General features: G+C 36.3%; 2 protein-coding genes across 5 annotated transcripts; both read left to right on the forward strand.

Annotated features, from left to right (window-relative positions):
* The first annotated feature begins 2,606 nt into the window (after positions 1-2,606).
* aplnrb (apelin receptor b) lies at positions 2,607-4,873 on the forward strand. The gene has a single exon (XM_067398171.1). The coding sequence runs from the start codon at positions 2,682-2,684 to the stop codon at positions 3,753-3,755; it is 1,074 nt and encodes a 357-aa protein (XP_067254272.1). The 5' UTR covers positions 2,607-2,681; the 3' UTR covers positions 3,756-4,873.
* Positions 4,874-9,772: 4,899 nt separating this feature from the next.
* LOC137028863 (asialoglycoprotein receptor 1-like) lies at positions 9,773-21,179 on the forward strand. 4 transcript variants are annotated; one of them, XM_067398173.1, is made up of 5 exons: positions 9,773-9,979; positions 10,901-11,236; positions 11,442-11,587; positions 11,744-11,844; positions 15,004-21,179. In XM_067398173.1, exons 1-5 carry the CDS (start codon positions 9,793-9,795, stop codon positions 15,053-15,055), a joined length of 822 nt encoding a protein of 273 aa, XP_067254274.1. In that variant the 5' UTR covers positions 9,773-9,792; the 3' UTR covers positions 15,056-21,179. The 4 variants fall into 4 exon arrangements, with proteins under 4 accessions (XP_067254274.1, XP_067254273.1, XP_067254275.1 ...); XM_067398172.1 differs by lacking the exon at positions 15,004-21,179 and adding an exon at positions 11,966-13,524; XM_067398174.1 differs by lacking the exon at positions 15,004-21,179 and adding an exon at positions 11,966-13,524 and having other exon boundaries at positions 11,802-11,844.
* Positions 21,180-24,150: the final 2,971 nt, after the last annotated feature.

Genomic DNA, 24,150 nt, shown 5'->3' on the forward strand with positions numbered 1-24,150 from the left:
CTGCTGTTATCTTTGTAATTTACATGATTTTAAGCTAATGTCCAAGTAGATCCATTTCTACTCTTGACTGTAAACTTAAATGGTTCTTTTGTCCTTGCAGTATCTTTTTAAAACCCTGTTTATATTTCACTAAATACTTGTGCAACACTGAATACTAAATTGCATTCAGACACGAAGTGAGTGGGATGCTATTTTAAATTCTGTAGCAATTATCTGACTTATTTTCTGGAACTCTTTTACAGTTGCTTGAGAATGTCAAGTATGTTAAGTACAAATAAGTATGCAGTTGCGATTAAAATAAAAACAAGTGGATAATATATTATATATATATATATATATATATATATATATATATATATATATATATAGTATATACTATATATATACAGTTGGTGACAAAGTAGATAGATAGATAGATAGATAGATAGATAGATAGATAGATAGATAGATAGATAGATAGATAGATAGATAGATAGATAGATAGATAGATAGATAGATAGATAGATAGATAGATAGATAGATAGATAGATAGATTAAAGAAAATTTTCAAAAAAGGAGAGAGGTGATCATTTATATTGTGGTGATCTCACACACACACACACACACACACACACACACACACACACACATATATATATATATATATATATATATATATATATATATATATATATACAGTTGACGAAGTAGATAGATAGATAGATAAATATAAAGATAGATAGATAGATAGATAGATAGATAGATAGATAGATAGATAGATAGATAGATAGATAGATAGATAGATAGATAGATAGATAGATAGATTAAAGAAAATTTTCAAAAAAGGAGAGAGGTGATCATTTATATTGTGGTGATCTCACACACACACACACACACACACACACACACACACACACACACACATATATATATATATATATATATATATATATATATATATATATATATATATATACAGTTGACGAAGTAGATAGATAGATAGATAAATATAAAGATAGATAGATAGATAGATGATAGATAGATAGATAGATAGATAGATAGATAGATAGATAGATATATATATAGAATATGATAGATATATAGATATATAGATAGATAGATAGATAGATTAAAGAAAATTTTCAAAAAAGGAGAGAGGTGATCATTTATATTGTGGTGATCTCACACACACACACACACACACACATATATATATATATATATATATATATATATATATATATATATATATATATATATATATATATATATACAGTTGACGAAGTAGATAGATAGATAGATAAATATAAAGATAGATAGATAGATAGATAGATAGATAGATAGATAGATAGATAGATAGATAGATAGATAGATAGATAGATTTCTTTGTGTACTTATTTGTGCATTTTAAGACAAATTATATAACTTTTAAATCTTTAAAATATACAATGAACTTAAACTATATTTGAAGACTTTATTTGTATGATGAGGTATTTATTTATTTATTTATTGCTTGCCATTGTGTTATATCATCAGACATGGTTCAGCACAAAATATGAATACGCTATTTTCATTATTGTGTGTTTCTACATTAGCTTATTATTTGATTATTTTACACTCTGTTAATGTAGTATTTCTTTAATGTTTCTCTATTATTATTATTATTATTAGTTTTTACCTTTTTTGGCACTGTGGCGTGGCATATTGCTGATAGTTCAACATCTGATGTTGTTTTTATTATTGCATTTATTACTTTTACATTAGCCTGTTATTTGATTGCAGTTATTATAAATGTTACTTATGAGTGAAATCGGAGGACTGTAAGAGAAATGAAAACGAGAGAAAACGCGGAGGTTAAGCATTTCATCCTAAAATAAGTTATACGGGACGTAAATTTCAGACTGAAAACGGCGAACTGAATCGTCGTATGCACAAATTGGTTTTACACGCATTATTGATGCTGCACTATATGTTTTTGGATTAACTCGGACATATGTGATCTTGCTCGGGCAAGTCCGTGTCTGCAGCATGTCAAACGCATTGGAATGGAAATTAGAGCCCTCGAATCGTCCAACTAATAGACTGTTGTTCACACATTCACATCCGTCCATTAAAATATCAATTAATCCGTACAGGGCAAAAACACAGGTCCTGACATGTCACGACGAATAGAGAAGTTTCGTGTTTAATTTTAAAACTAGTGAAACTCGTGAAAATGTCGATAAAAACGCGAAAAAACGTATATATACAGGTTATACATATAGTTTATTCGCGATAAATAGCCTATATTTAAAAAAAAAAAAAACTGCAAAACTCTATCAAGTTAAACCTCCTCTTTTGCAGCATTATTTATGGCAGTGATGTACCACTATCTTGAATCTTGAATGTACGTGCTGTTTCTCAGTAGTTCCGCCTGTAAATATTTTTATTTACTTGTTATTTTTATATTCCGTTCACTAATCCTGTGGGTTTTCCTGTGGAGGAGCAGTGGAGGCTGCAGTGAGGGTAAAGGGAGGGGTCACTGGGGTAGAGGGGAGGGGTCAGGGGTGAGGGGAGGGGAGTGTGAGATCCTGAGGGTTTAAAAGCCACTGTTTGTCCAGCTGAAAGTACATTCTGACCTGAACACATCACAAGCAACTTCTCTGTGATTATTTAGATCTCTTGTCAACTGATACTTCAAACACTTAAAGATTTTTGGAGGAATGAATGCCATGGACAACATGACTTCTGACTACAGCGATTACTACGATGAGGGAGTGAACAACTCAATGTGTGACTTTGATGAGTGGGAACCATCATATTCCCTGATTCCTGTGCTCTACATGCTCATCTTCATCCTGGGCCTCACTGGCAATGGTGTGGTCATCTTCACTGTGTGGCGGGCCCAGTCCAAGAGGAGAGCTGCGGACGTCTACATCGGAAACCTGGCTCTTGCTGACCTGACCTTTGTGGTGACTCTGCCTCTGTGGGCCGTCTACACTGCCCTGGGATACCACTGGCCCTTCGGCGTGGCTCTCTGCAAGATCAGCAGCTACGTGGTGTTGCTCAACATGTACGCCAGTGTCTTCTGCCTCACCTGCCTGAGCTTGGACCGCTACATGGCCATCGTGCACTCCCTCACCAGCACACAGCTGCGGACCAGAGGGCACATGCGGGCCTCGCTGGCCACCATCTGGCTTCTCTCAGGTGTGCTGGCTGCCCCCACCCTGCTGTTCCGCACAACGGTGTATGACGCCGAGACCAACCGCACCTCCTGCGCCATGGACTTCAGTCTGGTGAGCAAAAAGGGCCAGGAGGCCTTTTGGATTGCAGGCCTCAGCATCTCTTCCACGGCTCTTGGCTTCCTGATCCCCCTTCTGGCCATGATGGTGTGCTATGGATTTATCGGCTGCACCGTCACACGTCACTTCAACAGCCTGCGCAAGGAGGACCAGCGCAAACGTCGCCTGCTGAAGATCATTACCACATTGGTAGTGGTGTTTGCTGCGTGCTGGATGCCATTCCACGTTGTGAAGACCATGGACGCCCTCTCCTACCTGAACCTAGCACCTGACTCCTGCACCTTCCTGAACCTCCTGTTGTTGGCCCATCCCTACGCAACCTGCCTGGCGTACGTCAACAGCTGCCTCAACCCACTCCTCTACGCCTTCTTTGACCTCCGCTTCCGCTCTCAGTGCCTCTGCCTCCTCAACCTGAAGAAAGCCCTTCACGCCAGCCCCGCCAGCTCCCTTTCTTCACAGAAGACCGAGGCCCAGTCGCTGGCTACTAAAGTGTGAGGAGGTGGGTGGAAGAGTGACACAGAAATGGGGTAAAAGTCAGCAACTTCCCTCAAACTGTTAAATCCTTCACAAGAACTCAAAGGTAACTCTGTTTGTTGGGGTCAAGAAGACTTTCCTTTTGTATCTGACTGTGGGAACTTGAGGAACCAGCTTACCCTGTCTCGGCACTACACGCTGGTACTCTGTGAAATATAAAGGAGAACGTTTTGGTTCTGAAGAACTTGATGCAGTCTGTTTGTCCTGGTGTCTCTGAGACCACAAGCAGCTTCTGAAAAGCAGACCCCCTTCCGACAGCTGCACTCCAGACGTGCGGGACAGAGTTGAATGTACATTGAGGAGAACGAGCGAGGGTTTTTCTGCTTCCCTCTGCCTCTCTTGCGGCCCCAGAGTTGCGTCTGGAGATTGAGCTTCATAGACTCGGCTGTTACTTTGGAGCTGCAGGGTGGTGGGTGGCCCACGGAAGGGTTTGAGAGCAAATTATGAACTCTTTAATTTTGAAACTGTATTAGTGCATTTAACCATGCTCCTTACTGCCTTGTTTATTTTTTGTCCATTAAGCACTTGTTCATAAGGGGCCGAGATAAGAACCCTGGTGAAGAGTCTGTCTTATCTAAACTGTCAAGATAGGGGAGGGAGGGAAGGATGGGAGACTTATTTGAGAAGAAGTGTTGCAGCTTGATTAAAGACTTTCAAGGGGGGAGGTGGGTGTTTTGGGGGGAGACGAAAACATTGAGGGGGGTGAACTCAGACAGACAGATGGCAGCTGACAAATGTTGTCGGGGAAAAGGGACGGCCAATTAATAGGTGGCAGCTTCGACAGATGAGATACTGCGTGTGTGAGTGTGAGCTAATGAAATGTGTGCAAGTCAACTCTGATAAATTTTTTATTTTGACACAACTTTGTGGAAAACACTGCTGTATGATTCTTTTATGCAGTACTTAATAAAATGTGTATTATGAATTCCTTGTTTATGCCTCTTGTGTTGTCATCCGTTAAAGCTCTTGGACTCGACTGGAATGTCTGTAACATTCCCTCATGTGCGCTGTTTTCCTGTTAACGCTGGGCTGAGGGTAGCAGCTTTGTCTTTTATTGTCCTCAGTCAGTTCAAAATCAAAGCAAGTGACTGACAGGAAATGCATGTTTAAAGCTGATTTCCTTGTGTTTCTTGTTTTGTACTTGGCTGCCTCAAACTATGTCTATGTTGAGTACACAAATGCAATATTAAGGAGCTCTTTAAAAAAAGACCAAAAATCATGACCTAAATATTAACCTTGAGATGTCAAGTACTACAAAGCTTCTAAATAAATACATTTTAAAAAAGTCATTTGTTATTTGAAAATACTCAAAACAAGTAATTGAATCAACTGCACTAGTGTGTAATAAATACATAAATATACTATTATATACTACTATTTATATTTTACTCTCTCTCTCTCTCTCTCTCTCTCTCTCTCTCTCTCTCTCTCTCTCTCTCTCTCTCTCTCTCTCTCTCTCTATATATATATATATATATATATATATATATATATATATATATATATATATATATATATAATTTTTCTGACATTTTTTGATATTTTTGATATTTTTTTACTAGTGGGTGCAAGACACTATAGTTCATTTATGTAAGTGAGGATAGCAAAATAAAGTAAACTGTGACATATTATACCCAAAAATTCTTCATACAATGAGAGTTTAACTCAGATCTTGTCATATTTTATTACCATTTTTTTAAACTATAGTGAATAAACTGTTTTAATGAATGAAATATTCAAGGTGTCTGAATAAATTTTGGTTTGACTGTATATATAAAACTACTCTGCATATGGAGGGTCACCAGTCCCTAAACAGCCCTCTAATGATTAAGCTCCCTAATAAGCTTTGGTCAGGACATAATCATTGTCGGAGAGACTGTGCTAATCTGAGATAATTAGTGGCACTGATGTCTTTATCATGAACTAATATTTGTCCTTCATAATAAAGTGTGTGGTAATTACCATGTGCATCACGATACAAATGAAAAGCATTTAAAGTTGATGAAACCACAAATGAGCTTAAAACTTTATTTGCTTGTAGATTTACCACAACATGTGAGTGTGTAACTGCTAGAAATGAAAAATGCATAAAAATAACATTACTACGTGTTTTACCATTTGTATAGCATTCCTCACTTTGGATAAAAAGTATCTGAAGGAATGAATGTAAATGTACACTCTAAAAAACAGGTGTCAAACCCAAACCCAACCATTTTTAAATTAAATTTTTAAACCCAATGGTTGGGTTTGTCCATAATTGACCCTAACAACCCAGCATTTTTGTGTAAGTACAACCCAAATTCTGGAAATGTTGGGACGTTTTTTTTTATTTGAATAAAATGATGCCATCTGCTGCAGATGCCAACTAAAGCTCTATTGTGCAAAAAGGAAGCCATATGTGAACATGGTCCAGAAGTGCCGTCGTGTCCTGTGGGCCAAGGCTCATTTAAAATGGACTGTTTCAAAGTGGAAACGTGTTATATGGTCAAACGAAACCAAAATTGACATTCTTGTTGGAAATCACAGACGCCATGTCTTCCGGGCTAAAGAGGAGGGAGACCTTCCAGCATGTTATCAGCATCCAGTTCAAAAGCCAGCATCTCTGATGGTATGGGGGTGCATAAGTGCATACGGTATGGGCAGCTTGCATGTTTTGGAAGGCACCATGAATGCCGAAAGGTATATAATGGTTTTATATGCTCCCCTCCAAATGATTTCTGTTTCAGGGAAGGCCTTGTGTATTTCAGCAGGACAATGCAAAACCACATACTGCAGCTATTACAACAGCATGGCTTCATCGTAGAAGAGTCTGAATTGGCCTGCCTGCAGTCTAGATCTTTCACCTATGGAAAAAAATACGTCAAAGATGACCACGAACTCTTCAGCTGCTGGAAACCTATATCAAGCAAGAATGCGCCAAATTTCAACACCAAAACTTCAAAAACTCATAAACTCGATGCCCGGACATCTTCACACTGTTTTGAAAAGAAGAGGAGATTCTACACCATGGTAAACATGCCCCGTCCCAACTATTTTGAGAGCTGTGGCAGGCATCAAATTTGTCCCAACATTTCCAGAATTTGGGTTGTAAACACTAACAGGCAGTTGATAAATGACTGAATTATATCTAATCTGAAGATTATAGCATAATAGAATAGAACAGTGCACAGACTGAACATGCTACAGTACAGGGATTATGACGCAGGCAAAACACATGTCTTTTAAGCGGGAAACAAAAGAAGCAAGAGGGTGGGGCATTAAGATAGCAGAGAGATAGCAGAAAAGTGAAAGAATAGAGGGTGTTTCTTTTATATAATTGTCCCTTAGAGACAGAAGAAGTCTGTTTTGTATGTATGTGTGTGTGCAGTTGCTAGCATGTGTGTGTGGGCTAGTGACCACCTTTGTGTTTATTTTGGTTTGTTTATTTGTTTTCTGTCAGGGATGTAAAGTGAAATATGAAGACAGGAAACAGATTTTAAGATGCCCAGTAAATTAAATATTTCCTATATTTACATGAGACTGTGAGCTTGTATTTATGGATGAAGAAATAAATGTAGAAATGAAGAACAACACTACAACAGGGTGATGTAAAGTTAATCCATGTTTCTGGCGTCTGCTGCAAACATGTTTCTTTGCTAACAGCTGCAGTGTGTGGGCACAGATCAAATGTTGGGCTCACTATTGCCTGCAGGTGTCAAATTATACCTTAGGTTTTCAAAGAAAATCTGGACAATATTTCTAGGGACATTTTCAAAGATGTTGTAAAGATTTAGAACAGTAATTTAATCTCCTTGATAAATGTAAATTTCATGGTGTGAAGTTGCATATGTTAAATGAGCTGCTTCCTGTGCTTTAATGTGAAACACTTATATGGTGTAAGTGTGAAACCTGACAGTGTAAACTCAGACAAAGAGCATGAAATACTTTTAAAATCTTTTGTAACTCACTCCATTTAAAAAAGTGAATCTCTACATTTCCTGTATACATTTTTGTTGTCTAAACATTTTTTCTTTATCTTGACTTATCTTGATATTCTTTTTATTTTTTTCAGTGACATGCTGATAGAATTAAAGGGTTAGTTCACCCAAAAATGACATTTCTGTCAATAATTACTCACTCTCATGTCGTTCGAAACCCGGAAGACCTTTGTACACTTTCGGAACACAAATTAAGATATTTTTGATGATATCCGAGTTTTTTTTTTTTTTTTTACCCCACATAGACAGCAATATAATCACCACTTTCAATGTTCAGGAAGGTACTAAAGACATTGTTAAAACAGTCGACGTGACAGCAGTGGTTCAACCTTAATGTTATGAAGCGAAGAGAATACTTTTTGTGTGCAAAAACAAAACAAAAATATCGACTTTATTCAACAATTTCTTCTCTATCATTATTCTTACGCAGTTGACACAGTGAATGCAGTTCAGCGCTTCTCTGTTTATGTCCGAACGCCGGCTTAGTATTGGCTGGCTCCTGCGTCAGCATCACATGCATGCTATATGAACAGGCGTCGGCCAATGCTGAGTTGGTGTTCTGATGTAGAATCTGGAAGCACTGGAATGAAAATAGCGTAGGAGAATGACAGGGGAGAGACGAATTTGTTGAATAAAGTCATTATTTTTGTTTTGCTTTTGCTCACAAAAAGTTTTCTCGTCGCTTCATAACATTAAAGGTACCCTAGAATTAAATATTGTTTTTACCTTGGCATAGTTGAATAACAAGAGTTCAGTAAATGGATATGACATACAGTGAGTCTCAAACTCCATTGTTTCCTCCTTCTTATATAAATCTCATTTGTTTTAAAAGACCTCCGAAGAACAGGCGAATCTCAACATAACACCGACTGTTACGTAACAGTTGGGATCATTAATATGTACGCCCCCAATATTTGCATATGCCAGCCCATGTTCAAGGCATTACACAAGGGAAGAAGCTGGATGTGCACAGCTGAATCATCAGATTAGGTAAGCAAGCAAGAACAATAGCGAAAAATGGCAAATGGAGCAATAATAACTGACATGATCCATGATTACATGATATTTTTAGTGATATTTGTGAATTGTCTTTCTAAATGTTTCATTAGCATGTTGCTAATGTACTGTTAAACAAGAGCCATCGATATTTTCATTTTTAAACAGACTTTTTTAGACTTGCAGTCTGTATAATTTACAAACACATCTTCATTCTTTATAAATCTCTCCAACAGTGTGTAATATTAGCTTTAGCCACGGAGCATACTATCAAACTCATTCAGAATCAAATGTAAACATCCAAATAAATACTATACTCACATGATCCGATGTATGCATGTAGCATGCATGACGAACATTTTGTAAAGATCCATTTTGAGGCTTATATTAGCTGTGTGAACTGTTTTTATGCTGTTCAAGGCAAGCGCGAGCTCCGGGGGAGGGGGAGCACGAGAATTAAAGGGGCCACAACTTATATATCGGTGCATAGTTAATGATGCCCCAAAATAGGCAGTTAATAAAATGAATATTTGAGCTGAAACTTCACAGACACATTCAGGGGACACCTTAGACTTATATTACATCTTTTAAAAAGAAGTTCTAGGGCACCTTTAAAGTTGAACCATTGTAGTTACGTTGACTATTTTATCAATGTTTCTACCACTTTTCTGGACCTTGAATGTGGTAATTTTGTTGCTTTCTATTGAGGATGAAAAAACCTCTCAGCTTGATTTCATCAAAAAATATCTTTGTTTGTGTTCCGAAATGAACGCTTTAGCTTTACAGAAAATGATGAGATGATTGCCTAAACGCTTATGATCACACATGTTCTTTTTTAAAACTCTAGGTGTTAATAGGCTCATTCCTTCTGGCACATTAAATGTCACAAGATTCACACATTGACCACTAACAGTTTCATTCTGAGTTCAGTTCAGCCTTTAGTTTTAAAAAGCAGGCAGTTGAAATGCAAAGCATTGCAGCCTAAGCAGTCTGAAACTAGAACAGCCTAGCAATAACACAGTGTTATGATGTATGACATTAAGACATCAGAGATGACTGAAGTTATATATGATGATGTGATGATGACTGAGACTGTGGAAATGGACAGAGGAGAAAGAGTGGAGATGATGGTGGATATCTATGAGAGTGCAGATGTGAGACATCACGATCTGAGGACAAACACAGAGAGACATCAGCCACTGCAACACACAGGTAACGTCATTTATCTGATACACATTATAACAGACGGACAGAAGTATTGTAGCTTCTCTTGCATTGTTCTCACATGCTTTGGTTTATTGGTTTAAACAGTCTTAACATTCTCTAAACTGTAATAAAAATATGAAACATTTCAAGTTGATGGTGTAGCGGAAGGGCATGTAGGGTTAACCGCGTGTTGGGACTTTGCACTGTGTATACAGTACATATTTTTGGTAACACTTTACAATAAGGTTCATAAGTTAACATTAGTTACTGTTAATTTCAACATTTACTAAAACATTATTAAAATCTTGTTAACATTAGTTAATGCACTGTGAACTAACATGAACAAACAATGTATTTTCATTAACTAACATTAATGAAGATTAGTAAATACAGTAACAAATGTATTGCTCATGGTTATTTTATGTTAGTTAATAAATTAACTAATGTTTAACTAATGAACCTTATTGTAAAGTGTTGCCAGTTTTTTTTTTTTTTTTGTAGCAAGGTGTAACATTAACAAAAAATTCACATTTTAATTTCTTCTTTTACACATATTTTATATGTAAAATCATACAAACAGAAAATTGCCACAAAATAAAATACAGACAAATCTCTTCATATGGATCTACAATGGCTCAAATGATGAAAGATGTTGTGAAGAGTATGACAGTTTTACTGAGAGTTGACTTGTTTTGTGCAGATATTGTACAAATTATAATCATAATATAATAAACTATAATAAACAATTGTTCCAAAACATGTGCAATTTGCTTAAATGAAAAAGAATTTTAAATTTGGTGTGAACAAGAAATTAATTCAGTGATCTGAACTTATTGTTTTGAGAGATCTTGTTGAGACTGTGAGAGTAAAGTTAAGACATAAGCATAAGTGTGAAGGTTAATTTAAGCTTGTGTCCATCATCCTCAGGAAGTGTCTCAGTGAAGAACAGAAAGCACAGAGCAGCTGAAGTGTGTTTGTGTCTGCTGTGTGTTCTTCTGCTGACTGCTGTAATGGTGCTCTGTGTGTATTTCACCACCGAGAGAAAACAATTTCTAACCCACATCAATAACCTGACTGAGGAAAGAAAACAGATATTTACCAAATATGAGCAGATACTGAACCACAGCAATAATCTGACTGCAGAAAGAGAGCAGATATTTACCAAATATGAGCAGATATTGAACCACAGCAATTATCTGAGTGCAGAAAGCCAGCAGATAAAAAACAAGATTGATGAACTCCAACGTGGCCTTTATAAACAAGGTAATTTTGTTTTTATCCTCATTAAATCATTAAAAAAATGATCTTTTTTTCTACCATTCCACTTCAATATTTTCTGTTCATCAACACTGCTTAAATAAATTTCAACATAGACAAAGCAAAAATAATATATCTAAACTGGTGTATTATATATTTTAATATTTTAATTTAATATTTTAATATATAATTTTAATTTATATATTAATAGATCAGCGTGCTGACAACTTTAAATGGATCTACTACAACTTCAGTTTTTATTATATTTCATTTGAGAAGAAGACATGGAGTGACAGCAGACGATACTGTCAACAGAGAGGAGCAGATCTAGTGATCATAAACAGTCAAAAGGAACAAGTGAGTGAGAAAGAAAAAGATTTTGTGTTTGTTTGTGCACATTAATACTTAAGGGTTGGTCTGTTTTAACTAGTGAGAGAAAGGTGTATTACTGTTATTGTAATTATTATTATTATTACATATATTATGCAATATATTACTGTTCTATCATAACAGGAGTTTTTGAAGAAGGTTGTTGATAATAATTCTTTTTGGATTGGTCTGAGAACGACAGAGGGAGTATGGAAATGGATTGATGGCACCACAATAACAAATGGGTAAGAGATCACTGAATTTAACCGATCATTAGCCAGAATTTCTCTACTGTGAGTATGATATCATACTCATAACTGAGTGTACTGTGTGGAAGTCAAACAGTCTTCTTCATTGTTGTTTCAGGTACTGGATATATCAATACCAGTATTCACATAGTGTATATGACTGTGGTCTAATGACTCCATCAGGTTGGGATGATTGGTCATGTAATGAATATTCTAAAAAATGGATCTGTGAGAGAACAATTTTAAAATCACTCATTACATAAAATATATGTACATACAGTGAAATAAACCCATCATGTTTTTTGATGCAGTGAGATCCAGTCAGACAAACCGTGATGGACAAAAATGATTTTATTTATAACTAAAAGAATAAAATTAAAAATAATACAACAAAACAATGAATGGATACATTAATTTATAAGTAATAATCAGCTTTTAATAGTAAGTAACAAAGTAACAATAAACCAATCTGTAACAAAATATCTCTGAGTTAATATATATAATATATTGCCACGAGAGTAAAAGAAACAAAAGGACCCTTGCTATAAGTGGGATGCAAGAGCAAGAGAGTAGCAAAGTAGGAACTTTGCAAACACATATACATATATATACCAGTGGCGAGGCCATCTTCAAGTGGGTGGACCTCTATTTTTTTTTTCTAATATATATATATATAGCTTGTTGTTTATTCACTTCATTTTATTATCACGGGAAATGACGTGGATGATATGTGAATCAGTGTCCACCATTTTGCGAGCAATAAAGAAAAGTGCCACGTCGCAATATTGAAAATATTTCCATTTTAAACCAATGAAGACGAGCCAGGAAATCACACAACCAATGTGCAAACTTTGCGTGAGAGTTATGTGGGTGAAGAAGTCTCAAACTCCAGTCAATTATTCACTACAGAAACAAAGTAAAAACCTGACTTGAGTTTTTGGCATCCGACGTTGCAATAACGGCGCATATTCTCTTAGAGATGAGAGATGACTCTAATTTATTTTCTTAATATTTCTCTTGTGGCCCATAGTGAGAAAAAAAGGTTTCGTTAATTTGAGAAGTATTTCGTGTTAAACAAGTTGTTCTTTAAATGAGGAGCTATCTAATTAATATTTTATTGTCCTCGCAGCGCGTCGGTTATGCGGTGATGCGCTATGATATCGCGGGGCAAATTAATTGCAATATTAATTTAATAATAAAAGTAGCATGATAATAATAATAATAAAAAAATTAATAGCCCTGCATGCCCATCCACTATATGCCACTGTGAAGGAATAAACGGCATTCGGACTCGGCATCAAATCGATTAACTGTTTTATCCAAATTCACGCACAGACCGTTCAGTGTTTAGTACTGCAATGTCCGAGTCTCTCTTGTCTCATGTCTTTTCAGTCGGCGCAAGCAAGAAACATTTAGGCTACTAGACCGTGGACTAGCTTTGACTCCCTGAACAGTGTCCGCGCAGCCGAATTTTTATGACCATGGACGGTGCGCGTGTGCATGCGTCCGAACGCGTCTTTCCGAGCTCATGGGCAAAGTTGAAAGGCCCGCGCGCTCAAGGGCAAATGAGTATCTTAGAAAGATTCAACTGTGCGCGAGACGGAGGGGAACGTGGGAAAAGAAGTAGGCTATACCCGGGCCTTAACCGCTCCAAATTAGTGGACGAGCTGACGGATCACATCGGGAATAACATGGGGGGGGGGGGGGGGGGCATTTGCTTGTTTGGAGAGTTACCGTCATAATGGTGTGGGGGAAGGATACTGAACCAAAGCTCGATTTAATTTAATTGTCATTACTTCATTTTTAAATTGGTTACACACAGATGACTACCACAGAATACATTGTTACTGCTGAATAAATAGGCTAATCAATCACGGTAAAAATTAAAACAAACCGGCACACGTAGGCTATTATAAGCGCGACTCATGGACGGTGACGCACGCTGCATAGAAACAGCTGCCGCCGCGACTCTGGAAAGCTGAGTTTACCGGCGCAATATAAACATATCATGTTATATGTACTTTTAATAATACATTTTTCAAATCATATATAGGCCTTCGCAACAGATATGACTATTTCCAGACCCAAGTAGTGTCTGGAAATAAAATGAAATATTCTGGCACCTTTGATTGGGTGGGCCAGCCATCAATCTGGGTGGGCCAGTGCCGCCCTGGCCCTTCTGTAGCCTCGCCACTGATATATACATATATTCAGATCATATAAGGAAAGTGTAAGTCTATCATGTCAAAAATAACCTCTCTCTGAAAATCACCTCTGACCTCTTACATAATGCAAAAGTATATAAGCCGTTTTAACACTCTTGAAGCAGAAAGAGCCAAACAAGTTTATGCAACACATTCGATATGAGAAAGGATATACCATATTTTTCACACATAGATAAGAAAGATTGGTCCCACTTTATATTAAGTGGCCTTAACTACTATGCACTTACATCAAAAATGAAGTACAATGTACTTATTGGGTTCATACTGAATTGCAAAACACTTTTGCTGCTATTGAGGTGGGGTACGGGTGAGGTTAGGGAAAGTAAGGGTAGGTTGGGTGAGTTAAGGTGTAAGGGATTGATCAACAGTGTATAAATGTAATAAGATAAATTAATTACAGATATAATTACATTCAGGTGTTTTTAAAATATAAGTACAATGTAAAAACATGTATGTACACAATAAGTGCATTGTATCAAATGATTCATTTAAATGTACATAGTAGTTAAGGCCACTTAATATGAAGTGGGACAGAAAGATCAATATAGGAGATAAGATAGCATGTCTCAACTTTTGGAGAAGTGGCAACAAAATGTAGACATGCACATCATCAGGGCAAAGGTGAACTAAAGGTCTGAATAGAATAGATGAATATATATGAGTATATGATATCAAAAGATATAATGGATAAAAGAATATTCATAAATGGATTGATACAAGAATAATATTTTTAAAAGAATTAATCATAAAAACAACCATAAAAGAATAATCATAAGCATTTTTTTCCTTATACATCATTTTTTTGGTTCTGCTTTGTAATTCTAACGATATCATTGGAAAGTTCAAGTTATTTTTAAACAAAATATCTTTATGTGATTCATTACCTTTTAAATATGCAGCTTGTCTATATTACATATCTAAATTATAATAGAGATGAAGATAAATTGATCCAGTCCATCAAAGCCTCTGGATATTGCTCATGAGAAAAGGTTGGTGGTCTGGTGTCTCATCTTGAAGAGGGTCTTCAGCAGTTTTTCCTCCCTGCTGGTGGTGATATCAAGAGCAATCAAAGCCAGCAGACAGACTGATGGTCCCTCATTCTTCTCTGTGACTAGTGATAGATGGATCACCGCGGATGTGTATTTGTCTTTCCTCATCAAAGCCTCAGACTCTTAACCCCTGCAACTCAATTACAGAAGCCATCATCTAGGCCTACTTCCTTTTCCACAAACAGTAAAATCAACAATATCATGTAGTCAGATCCCAAATACTTACTTGATGCAAAGTGATGCCTAATGTGACAGATTTAGTAAATAAATAAAACTAACAATATATAAAACTAGATCTAATGTGTTGTTTATCTATTAGACTCCATGTATTTTTTTATGTCCCGTAATTTTATCTGTGCGAATCTTGGGCTGCAGAAATAGGTGTGAGCAACACTATCAACTGATCTCTTGAGTAAACTAATGTTTTATTAACACAGCAAAGCACAAAGCTAATGGCCTCTTGAAAAGCGAAACAACAGACTTTAAAGGAGATGAGCCATTTAGTTCACAATACACTCTCTGACTAATAAACATCACAATATCACATTCCTACCCTAATAGGCAGGTCTTGCCTCAGAAGCAAAAGCCAACAGAACACATTTAAAGGGTTAGTTCACCTAAAAATGAAAATTCTGCCATTAATTACTCACCCTCATGTGGTTCCAAACCCGTAAGACCTTCATGCATACAAATTAAGAGATTTTTCTAAAATCCGATGGCTCAGTGAGGCCTGCATTGCCAGCAACCTAATTAACACTTCCAATGCCCAGAAAGCTACTAAAGACATATTTAAAACAGTTCATGTGACTGCAGTGGTTCAACCTTAATGTTATATGAAGTGACGAGAATATTGTCTGTGCACCAAAAAACAAAATAACGACTTTAATCAACAATATCTAGTGATGGGCGATTTCAAAACACTGCTTCATGAAGTTTCAAAGCTTTACAAATCTTTTGTTTCGAATCAGTGGTTCGGAGCACGTATCAAACTGCCAAAGTCACATTCTTTGTTACGTCTTAAGTGTTTCGAAATTTCAATGGTTCACCACTGGTGGACGTTTTGGGGATATGTTTTGATAGTTTGATACACGCTCCGAATTGAAAGTGTTAATTATCTGGCTGGCAATGCAGGCCTCACTGAGCCATCGGATTTGATCAAAAATATCTTAATTTGTGTTCCGAAGATGAATGAAGGTCTTACGGGTGTGGAATGAATTAATGACAGAATTTCCATTTTTGGGTGAACTAACCCTTCTATGCAACACAATTAATCTGTAAATAATACTATAGCATATGCATGTGCTGTCTGTCCACATTTATTGCCATAATGAAATACATCTTTCGAATTCAGTTCTTGCTTTCTTCATTTAAGTTATATCAGCTAACCACCTCAAGGCTCAGTGCTTGGCCCTCTTTTGACTGATTTTACACTTATGGCAGTGGCACGCGGCTCTACCTGTCAATCTAGTCTGATGTCCCTATAAAACCTGGAAAAATCTCAACTTGACTTTTGGACAGTTTGACCTGAATGAAATAACACTCAGCACAGTCTAGTGAAGGTTAAACCTTTGGCATAATCTAACAGCTAAGCTCAACAACAATAACACCATCAAGGTCAAATGTTTGGGTCAGTAAGATTTATTTTATTTTTTGAAGGAAATTAATACTTTTAATACTTACTATTCAATTTATCAAAAGTAACAGTAAAGACATTTTAATGTTACAAAATGTTTCTTTTACACATAAATGCTGATGTTTTCAACTTTTTGTTCATCCAAGAATCCAGAAAAAACTGTATCACGGTTCTCACAAAATATGAAGCAGCACAACTTTTTCAACACTAATAATAAACAGAAATGTTTCTTGAGCAATAAATCAGCATATTAGAATCATGTGGAAGGATCATGTGACACTGAAGACTGGAGTAATGATGCTGAAAATTAAGCATTAACATCACAGAAATAAATTACATTTTAAAATATATAACAATAGAAAGCAATTATTTTAAAATTGTAATTGTTTCCTGTATTTTTGACCTTTGGTGACGATAAGAGACTTTAAAAATCTTATCGGCCCAAACTTTCGACTTGTGGTGTATAATAATAAAATGGATAAAAAATCAATTTTTGGATACTTGGTTTGATATGTTATATACAATGCAATGACATTCATACGTTTTAAGTGTTCAGATTTTGGGGCCCTCTGTACATGTCTAGTAGCTTGTACTTATTGAACAACTTTGTAAATTTGTATTGTAGCATTTCAAATATAGCACTTCTTGTTTGTGCTGTAGAATTCCTAATTAGAAGTCCCTTTGATTAAAAGCCTCTGCTAAATGTATAAACTTGTAAATGTAAATGTTCCTAATGGCCACAAACCGTAACCACACCTATGCAAACTGCCACACCCTTATGATAGCTTTCAATGAATATGCATTAGAACACAGTTTGCTTAAGTATTCATATGGGCTGTTGATATTGTAGCACAGCTAAAGCTATTGCAGTAGATGTCGTTGATGCTTGGTCAATGAGGCTTTGTTTTGATTGCATCCATTTTGCCTCCGCCCAGGGCTGCGTTTCCCAAAAGCATCGTAAGCCTAATTGATCATGAACATTTGCCACCAATGGTCTCTACAATCAATTTAGGCTTGCAATGCTTTTATGAAATGCACTTCAAGTCAGTCGTGAACATAGGAAAAGAGGTGAGCTAGCAATCCAAAAAAAAAAAAAACATTCTATCTCAAAGGTTCTACACCAAGACAGTGAGGCTTATTTGTGAGCCTGAACCACAAAACCAGTTATAAGGGGCAATTTTTTGAAATTGAGATAAATAAGCTTTCCATTGATGTATGGTTTGTTAGGACAATATTTGGTCGAGATACAACTATTTTAAAAAATCTGGAATCTGAGGTTGCAAAAAATAAATAAATAAAATCAAAATATTGAGAAAATCACCTTTAAAATTGTCCAAATGAAGTCCTTAGCATTGCATATCCACTCACAAAAATACATTTTTGATATATTTATGGTAGGAAATTTACAAAATATCTTCATAAAACATGATCTTTACTTAATATCCTAATGATTTTTGGCATAAAAGAAAAATTAATAAGTTTGACCCATACAATGTATTGTTGGCTATTGCTACAAATATACCTGTGCGACTTATGACTGGTTTTGTAGTCCAGGGTCACATTTCATTACACAATGGTACAAAAGTGAACAATGCAGTGTTTTATAATAATGAAACCCATAGAAACCTTTGCTTTTAAGGTGTGGTGACATTAGTGAAATTTCAGCTAAATTTTGTTTGCAAAAATAAGTCCATTGTACATTGTCAACAGTGTAGTGATGTATAAAGCAAAGCACAGAAAAGACACTTTCAAACCAAGCAGCTTTCTGTTTAACAGTGACTTCATGTGACCAACCTGCACATGCAAAATTTTTGGGGAACTTTTTCATCGTCATACCAAATTCTAGATTGTGCTACTACTAGGCAGACTGGATTTTGCCCACAAAATGTACCACAAAAAACAGTAAGATGCATTTACATTCAGTGAACTTTTAAGGCAAAAGGGTAAATTGTCTAATTGTCAATAATGAGTGATGTATGAAACAGATCTCACAAAAGTCATCTTGAAATGAATCAGTTTTCTGTTGGACAACGCAGCAAATTTGTGCGACCAACTTAAATATGAGTGAAATCTGTGAGAGAATTTTTTCACCCTCGTGCGAAACTCTCAATCGTATGCGTTTCTATTGGAATGACTGGATTTAGCCAGTGAAATTTCATTAAATTAAATGTGCCTTAAAGTTGCGGTCACATTCAGCAAAATTTCGCGAAAAAAGGATAAATTGTCTATTGTCAATAATGTAGCAATTCATGAAACAGAACTCAAAGAAGTCACTTTCAAACAGTTTTCTGTTGGTAAACACAGCAAAGTCGCATGACCAACTTGATCACAAGCGAATTCTGTGAGGGGAATTTTTTTCCCCTCAAGCAAAACTCCTATTGGAATGAGAGAGCAGAGCGGTGGTAAATATGACCTCACCTTTAGAGAAAAAGGGAAAGACCCAGTCAAGACAGAAACCATTATAAATCAAGGCAACAGAGCAGGTCAGGCAAAAATAACTCTTGAGGAAACGTGTGTAGCTTTACTGGGCCAGAACAATGGGATGAGAGGGCGGCTCAAGTATGGCTACAGTAGAGGGAAACTAGCGATGACCCCCAAGGAGCTTGTGGAAGACTCGTGGCTTCCTGTCCTGGTTCATGCCTCCCGCACGCCCTCCAGTGTGACAGGGGGCTCTAGTGCACAGGATAGGGGTCACAGGGCCAGAGAAGGTTGGGGGTCCGACAAGAGAAAGGTTCCTGTCCAGGGAAATCCTGTCTTTCAACAGATTCACATCGTGGTTCAGGACCCTCACTGTGTCTTTGGGCCCCTTAGGGACTGTTAGCTCAAAACTGCCGCTCTGCTGATTGTCTGACGAAGCAGGCCACACTTCCTCAACGCTTTATGATTGAACCCCAGGTCACGGAGAGCGTATGCCAGGAGTTTCCAAATTGCAGAAGCAGGCCAAAGATCATCAACACCTTCAGCATAAGCAGCGTCTTCAGATAGTTCAGAGGTTCTTCCTGCATGAGAAGGGATACTAAAGAATATAGTGGGTTGTACCGGCACGTCGGCGGTATGCATGATGCGATCGCACCGGATCTATGGGTGTGAGACCAGGAGGGCTCATCCTCCCTGATGCACAAAGCATCCCTTCATGAGCAGCTCTATTCTCTCCTTTGTGAGCGCTGGTTTTAGGGCAGTCTCAGGCTCTCGCTCTCTCAGGCCTGTCACTGGAGCTAAATGACTTCCCTGTCATCAGCTGAGCCCACAGCCGGTTCAGCTGCAGGCATTCAGGCGAGCTGAGCTGACAGCTCTCTCCTGATCACAGAGGCTCACAGAGGCACATCTTAAATGGTATGCAGTAAATTAAATGAGGCTGAGCGACATTATGTGGCCTTAATGGGAAAACATTACCTGTCTGTCAAAACTAGAATGCCAACTTGTCTAAAGACAATGACAAACTGAATATGCACAAAGTGTGTGTGTGTGTGTGTGAGAGAGAGAGAGAGAGAGAGAGAGAGAGAGAGAGAGAGAGAGAGACAGAGGGCATGAACCATGTTATTGGGGGTCCATGAAAGTATATTTTCAAAGAGTCTGTAATAATAATAATAATAATAATAATAAAATTAATACTTTTATTCAGCAAAGATGTATTAAATTGATAGAAAAGACTACCACATTGATACAAAACTTTTTTTTTTAATTAAATAACTATTCATTTTAAACTATTCGTCAAATATATTAATCCATCATCCATTAATTCTATTCATCAAAGTATCCTGAAAAAATTATATCATGATTTCCACAAAAACATTAAGCGGCACAACTTTTTTTCAACATTAATAATAAGAAATTATGCTTGAGCATCAAATCAGCATATTAGAGTGATTTCTGAAGGATCATGTGACACTGAAGACTGGAGTAATGATGCTGAAAATTCAGCTTTGATCATAGGAATAAATTAAACTTTACAATGTATTCAAATAGAAAACAGTTATTTTAAATTAAAATAATATTTCACAATATTACTGTTTTACTGTATTTTGATCAAATTAATGCAGCCTTGGTGAGCATAAATAGACTTCTTAAAAAATGTAAAAAAAAAAAAAAAAAATGTAAAAAAAAAAAATTAAATCCAAATATACTGTATTTATAGTTATATAGTTTTTTTTATTATTATATTTACAAAATTAAATTATGGAAAAAAAAAAACAAAAAAACAAAACAAAACAAAAAACTTATTGTATCAGTATGGCTGGCCTGGCTTAGGACCAGTGCCAGTGTTGTACCGAATTGCCTAATCTTAACCCCATCCCTAATCCTAACCCCTCCCCCACATCTACTCCTAAACCTACCAATACCAGGGGGGTAATAATAATCTGGCAGGGACCAAAAGAGGTAAACAGTCAAACAGTATATTATCATACTTCAATACAAATGGCATTGGGAATGTTCTTCGAAACAAGAACTTAAAGGATTAGTCCACTTTTAAATAAACTTTTCCTGATAATTTACTCACCCCCATGTCATCCAAGATGTCTATGTCTTTCTTTCTTCAGTCGAAAAGAAATTAAAGTTTTTGATGAAAACATTCCAGGATTATTTTCCTTATAGTGGACTTCAATGGGCACCGAACAGTTGAAGGTCAAAATTAGTTTCACTGCAGCTTCAAATTATTCAACACGATCCCAGATGAGAAATAAGGGTCTTATCTAATGAAACCATCACTCATTTTCTGAAAAAATTGAAAACTATATAAGTTTTAGTCATAAATGCTCATCTTGAACTAGCTCTCTTCTTCTTCTCCTCTATTAGAATTCTGGCAGTGTAGACAATGCTACGCGTATTACTGCCCTCCACAGGTCAAAGTTTGAACTAATTGTTATATACTATTGAACTAGCATATTGCATATAAAAATTAGTTCAAAACTTTGACCTGTGGAGGGCAGTAATACGCTTAGCAGCGTCTACACTGCTGGAATTAAAATAGAGGAGAAGAAGAAGAACAGAGCTAGTTCAAGATGAGCATTTATGACTAAAACTGCCCATTGAAGTCCACTATAAGGAGAAAAATCCTGGAATGTTTTCATCAAAAACCTTCATTTCTTTTCGACTGAAGAAAGAAAGACATGGACATCTTGGATGACATGGGGGTGAGTAAATTATCAGGTAAAGTTTATTTAAAAGTGGACTAATCCTTTAATAGTCCACAACTCTAACACAGACTAATGACACATGTTGAAAAGCAATGGTGATCAATATTTTGTCTAAGGTAAACGAAACCACCCAGATGCAGAGTGCACTCAAAAAAGACCTGCTATAAAATGTCCTTTTGCTGCTTTTCAACAGTTGGATACTGTTGGTGTAAAGCTCTTGTCTGCAAAAACAACTAGATGCCACACACAGACAAACACACTTCTTCCAGACAGGTGTTCATCTTGTGTAAGAACCAACAGCAACATGCATCATTATATCAGTGCCTTGACAAGAACAACTGCTCAATTTAGATCTAAATGCTTCTTGGTTTACGACATTTTAAGCACTTCATAAATCCAAATTGTATCTCAGTTTAATCCAGAAGTAGGCCCCCGGTTGAAAAACATCAGTTTATAAACCGGTAACTCTGCTTTTGGATCATGGTAGATGGCATTAGTTGGTGTACGCTGGATATTTATTGGTCCAAGATTGGTCATTAACTAGCTACTATGCTCCAAAAACCATCCTGACCACCTTGAGATGGTATGAAAAGTAATGGACTAGCTATAGTTTTTTGCTGGTTCAGTATATAACAACTTGGATCAGCTAGAAAATTCTGTCATCAATTCCTCACCCTAACAAATGAAAGTTATCTTGGCCAAGACACTCTTGTAAAAATAGATTTATTTTATTTATTTATTTTTATCTCAGTGAGCTTTTCCTGGTTAAATTTGTTAGTCCATACAATGAATGTCAATGGGGTCCAGTGATGTTTGGACCTCAGCAGCATTCTTCAGGATTCTTAAGGTCTGGAAAGACACAAGGGTGAATAAAAGACAGATTTGTCATTGTTGGTGAACTATCCCTTTAAACTTGATTTCCCAATAGGTAAGAAAATAAAGATTGAGATGTAAATATAATTCAGGGTCTAAACTGCAAATCATTTACCGTCTTGTCTAGACTCTCAGTGGTTCAATATTATTTTTTTAGTTTGTGAGAACTTCCCGCTACTTTTGTCTTCCACCCCAGACATTCAAAGGCAGTAAAGGATCGATGACTGAGATAATATGTTGTGAAACTGCGCCACCTGCTGGTCCACCTAAAATTTAAATTCGTAGCGTATGGAGTTCATGAACTGAAGGGAGTTTTTAACGTTCTCTGCCCGTTTTCCAGACATTTTTTTAGGTTGGGTGAAGTCAGCTAAAATGGGCTAGCAGGTAAAATGGGCCAAATAAGCTGGTAGCGTCATCTCTCTTTACATTTTTACAGCCAATCACAATAACTGATCTTGTATTGTTGCTTCAACACTTGTTGACATGTAACAATAGTTTTGACTTAAGGGGGGCAGGGCAGAGTGTTACATGAAGGTTTTTTTTTTTTTTTACATGCAAAAAAATAAACAATATTTCGAAAATTAGAGAAGAGAAAAAGAGAAGAAGAAGAAGAAGAAAAAAAAGAGGGCAAATAGATAAACACATAATAAGGAAGAATATTAAACATGGCACAAATTCTGGATGTTTTCATTGCTTTCTTGTTAACAGAAGTTGAAACTGTATTTAAATACATCTTCAATTCTTGTTTGAAAAAGTTAAAGTGGGGTTTACTTTTCATAGTGTTACATGAAGCTTGTCAGATAAATTGCAAGGAAAGTGAACCTGACATGATCTTTCAAATAAAAAGTTTAATTTAAAAAAGAAACTTTGATTTTTGTGAAAAAGGTCATTTTAGTTAGAAATGGCTGGTTAAGCTAAAATGGGCCAACATTTTTCAGCTAAAATGGGCTGCACACACACACACACACACACACACTTTTACACAGAAATTGAGGCTGAAAAGAGGTTTATAGGCCTTAATGTATCCATACAAAATCTTAACAGTCTTAAAAAAATGCATTGCAGACAGTATGGCAGGAGGACTAGCAAAGGAAGGAAACAGAGAGATAAGAAGAGAGAAGAGAAAGGGAAAGAAAGGGAAAGAAAGGAAGATGTCAGTACAGCACATGTTTGACATATATTTGACAAGCATACACACTTACATGCACACAAAAGACACCAATGCACAGAAACACACACAATATGATCAGTTCATTTTTAATTGCATTTTTAATGAAATATTTGTTCAACTTTCTGTTAAATGAAATAAATGTATAGTGTTGTTGCTATAGCAAACTAAAGACAATAGTGTCAATTTACTGTTCAAAATAAAATGATTTCAGCCAAAA

This window comes from Chanodichthys erythropterus, chromosome 10, assembly GCF_024489055.1.
Source record: "Chanodichthys erythropterus isolate Z2021 chromosome 10, ASM2448905v1, whole genome shotgun sequence".
Classification (NCBI taxonomy): Eukaryota; Metazoa; Chordata; class Actinopteri; order Cypriniformes; family Xenocyprididae; genus Chanodichthys; species Chanodichthys erythropterus.

Coding starts and splice junctions, on each gene's coding strand:
- aplnrb (XM_067398171.1), top strand. CDS start 2,682: ATGAATGCCATGGACAACATGACTTCTGACTACAGCGATTACTACGAT.
- LOC137028863 (XM_067398172.1), top strand. CDS start 9,793: ATGATGTATGACATTAAGACATCAGAGATGACTGAAGTTATATATGAT. Junction 9,980..10,900: donor TCAGCCACTGCAACACACAG/GTAACGTCATTT, acceptor CATCATCCTCAG/GAAGTGTCTCAGTGAAGAAC. Junction 11,588..11,743: donor TAAACAGTCAAAAGGAACAA/GTGAGTGAGAAA, acceptor CTATCATAACAG/GAGTTTTTGAAGAAGGTTGT.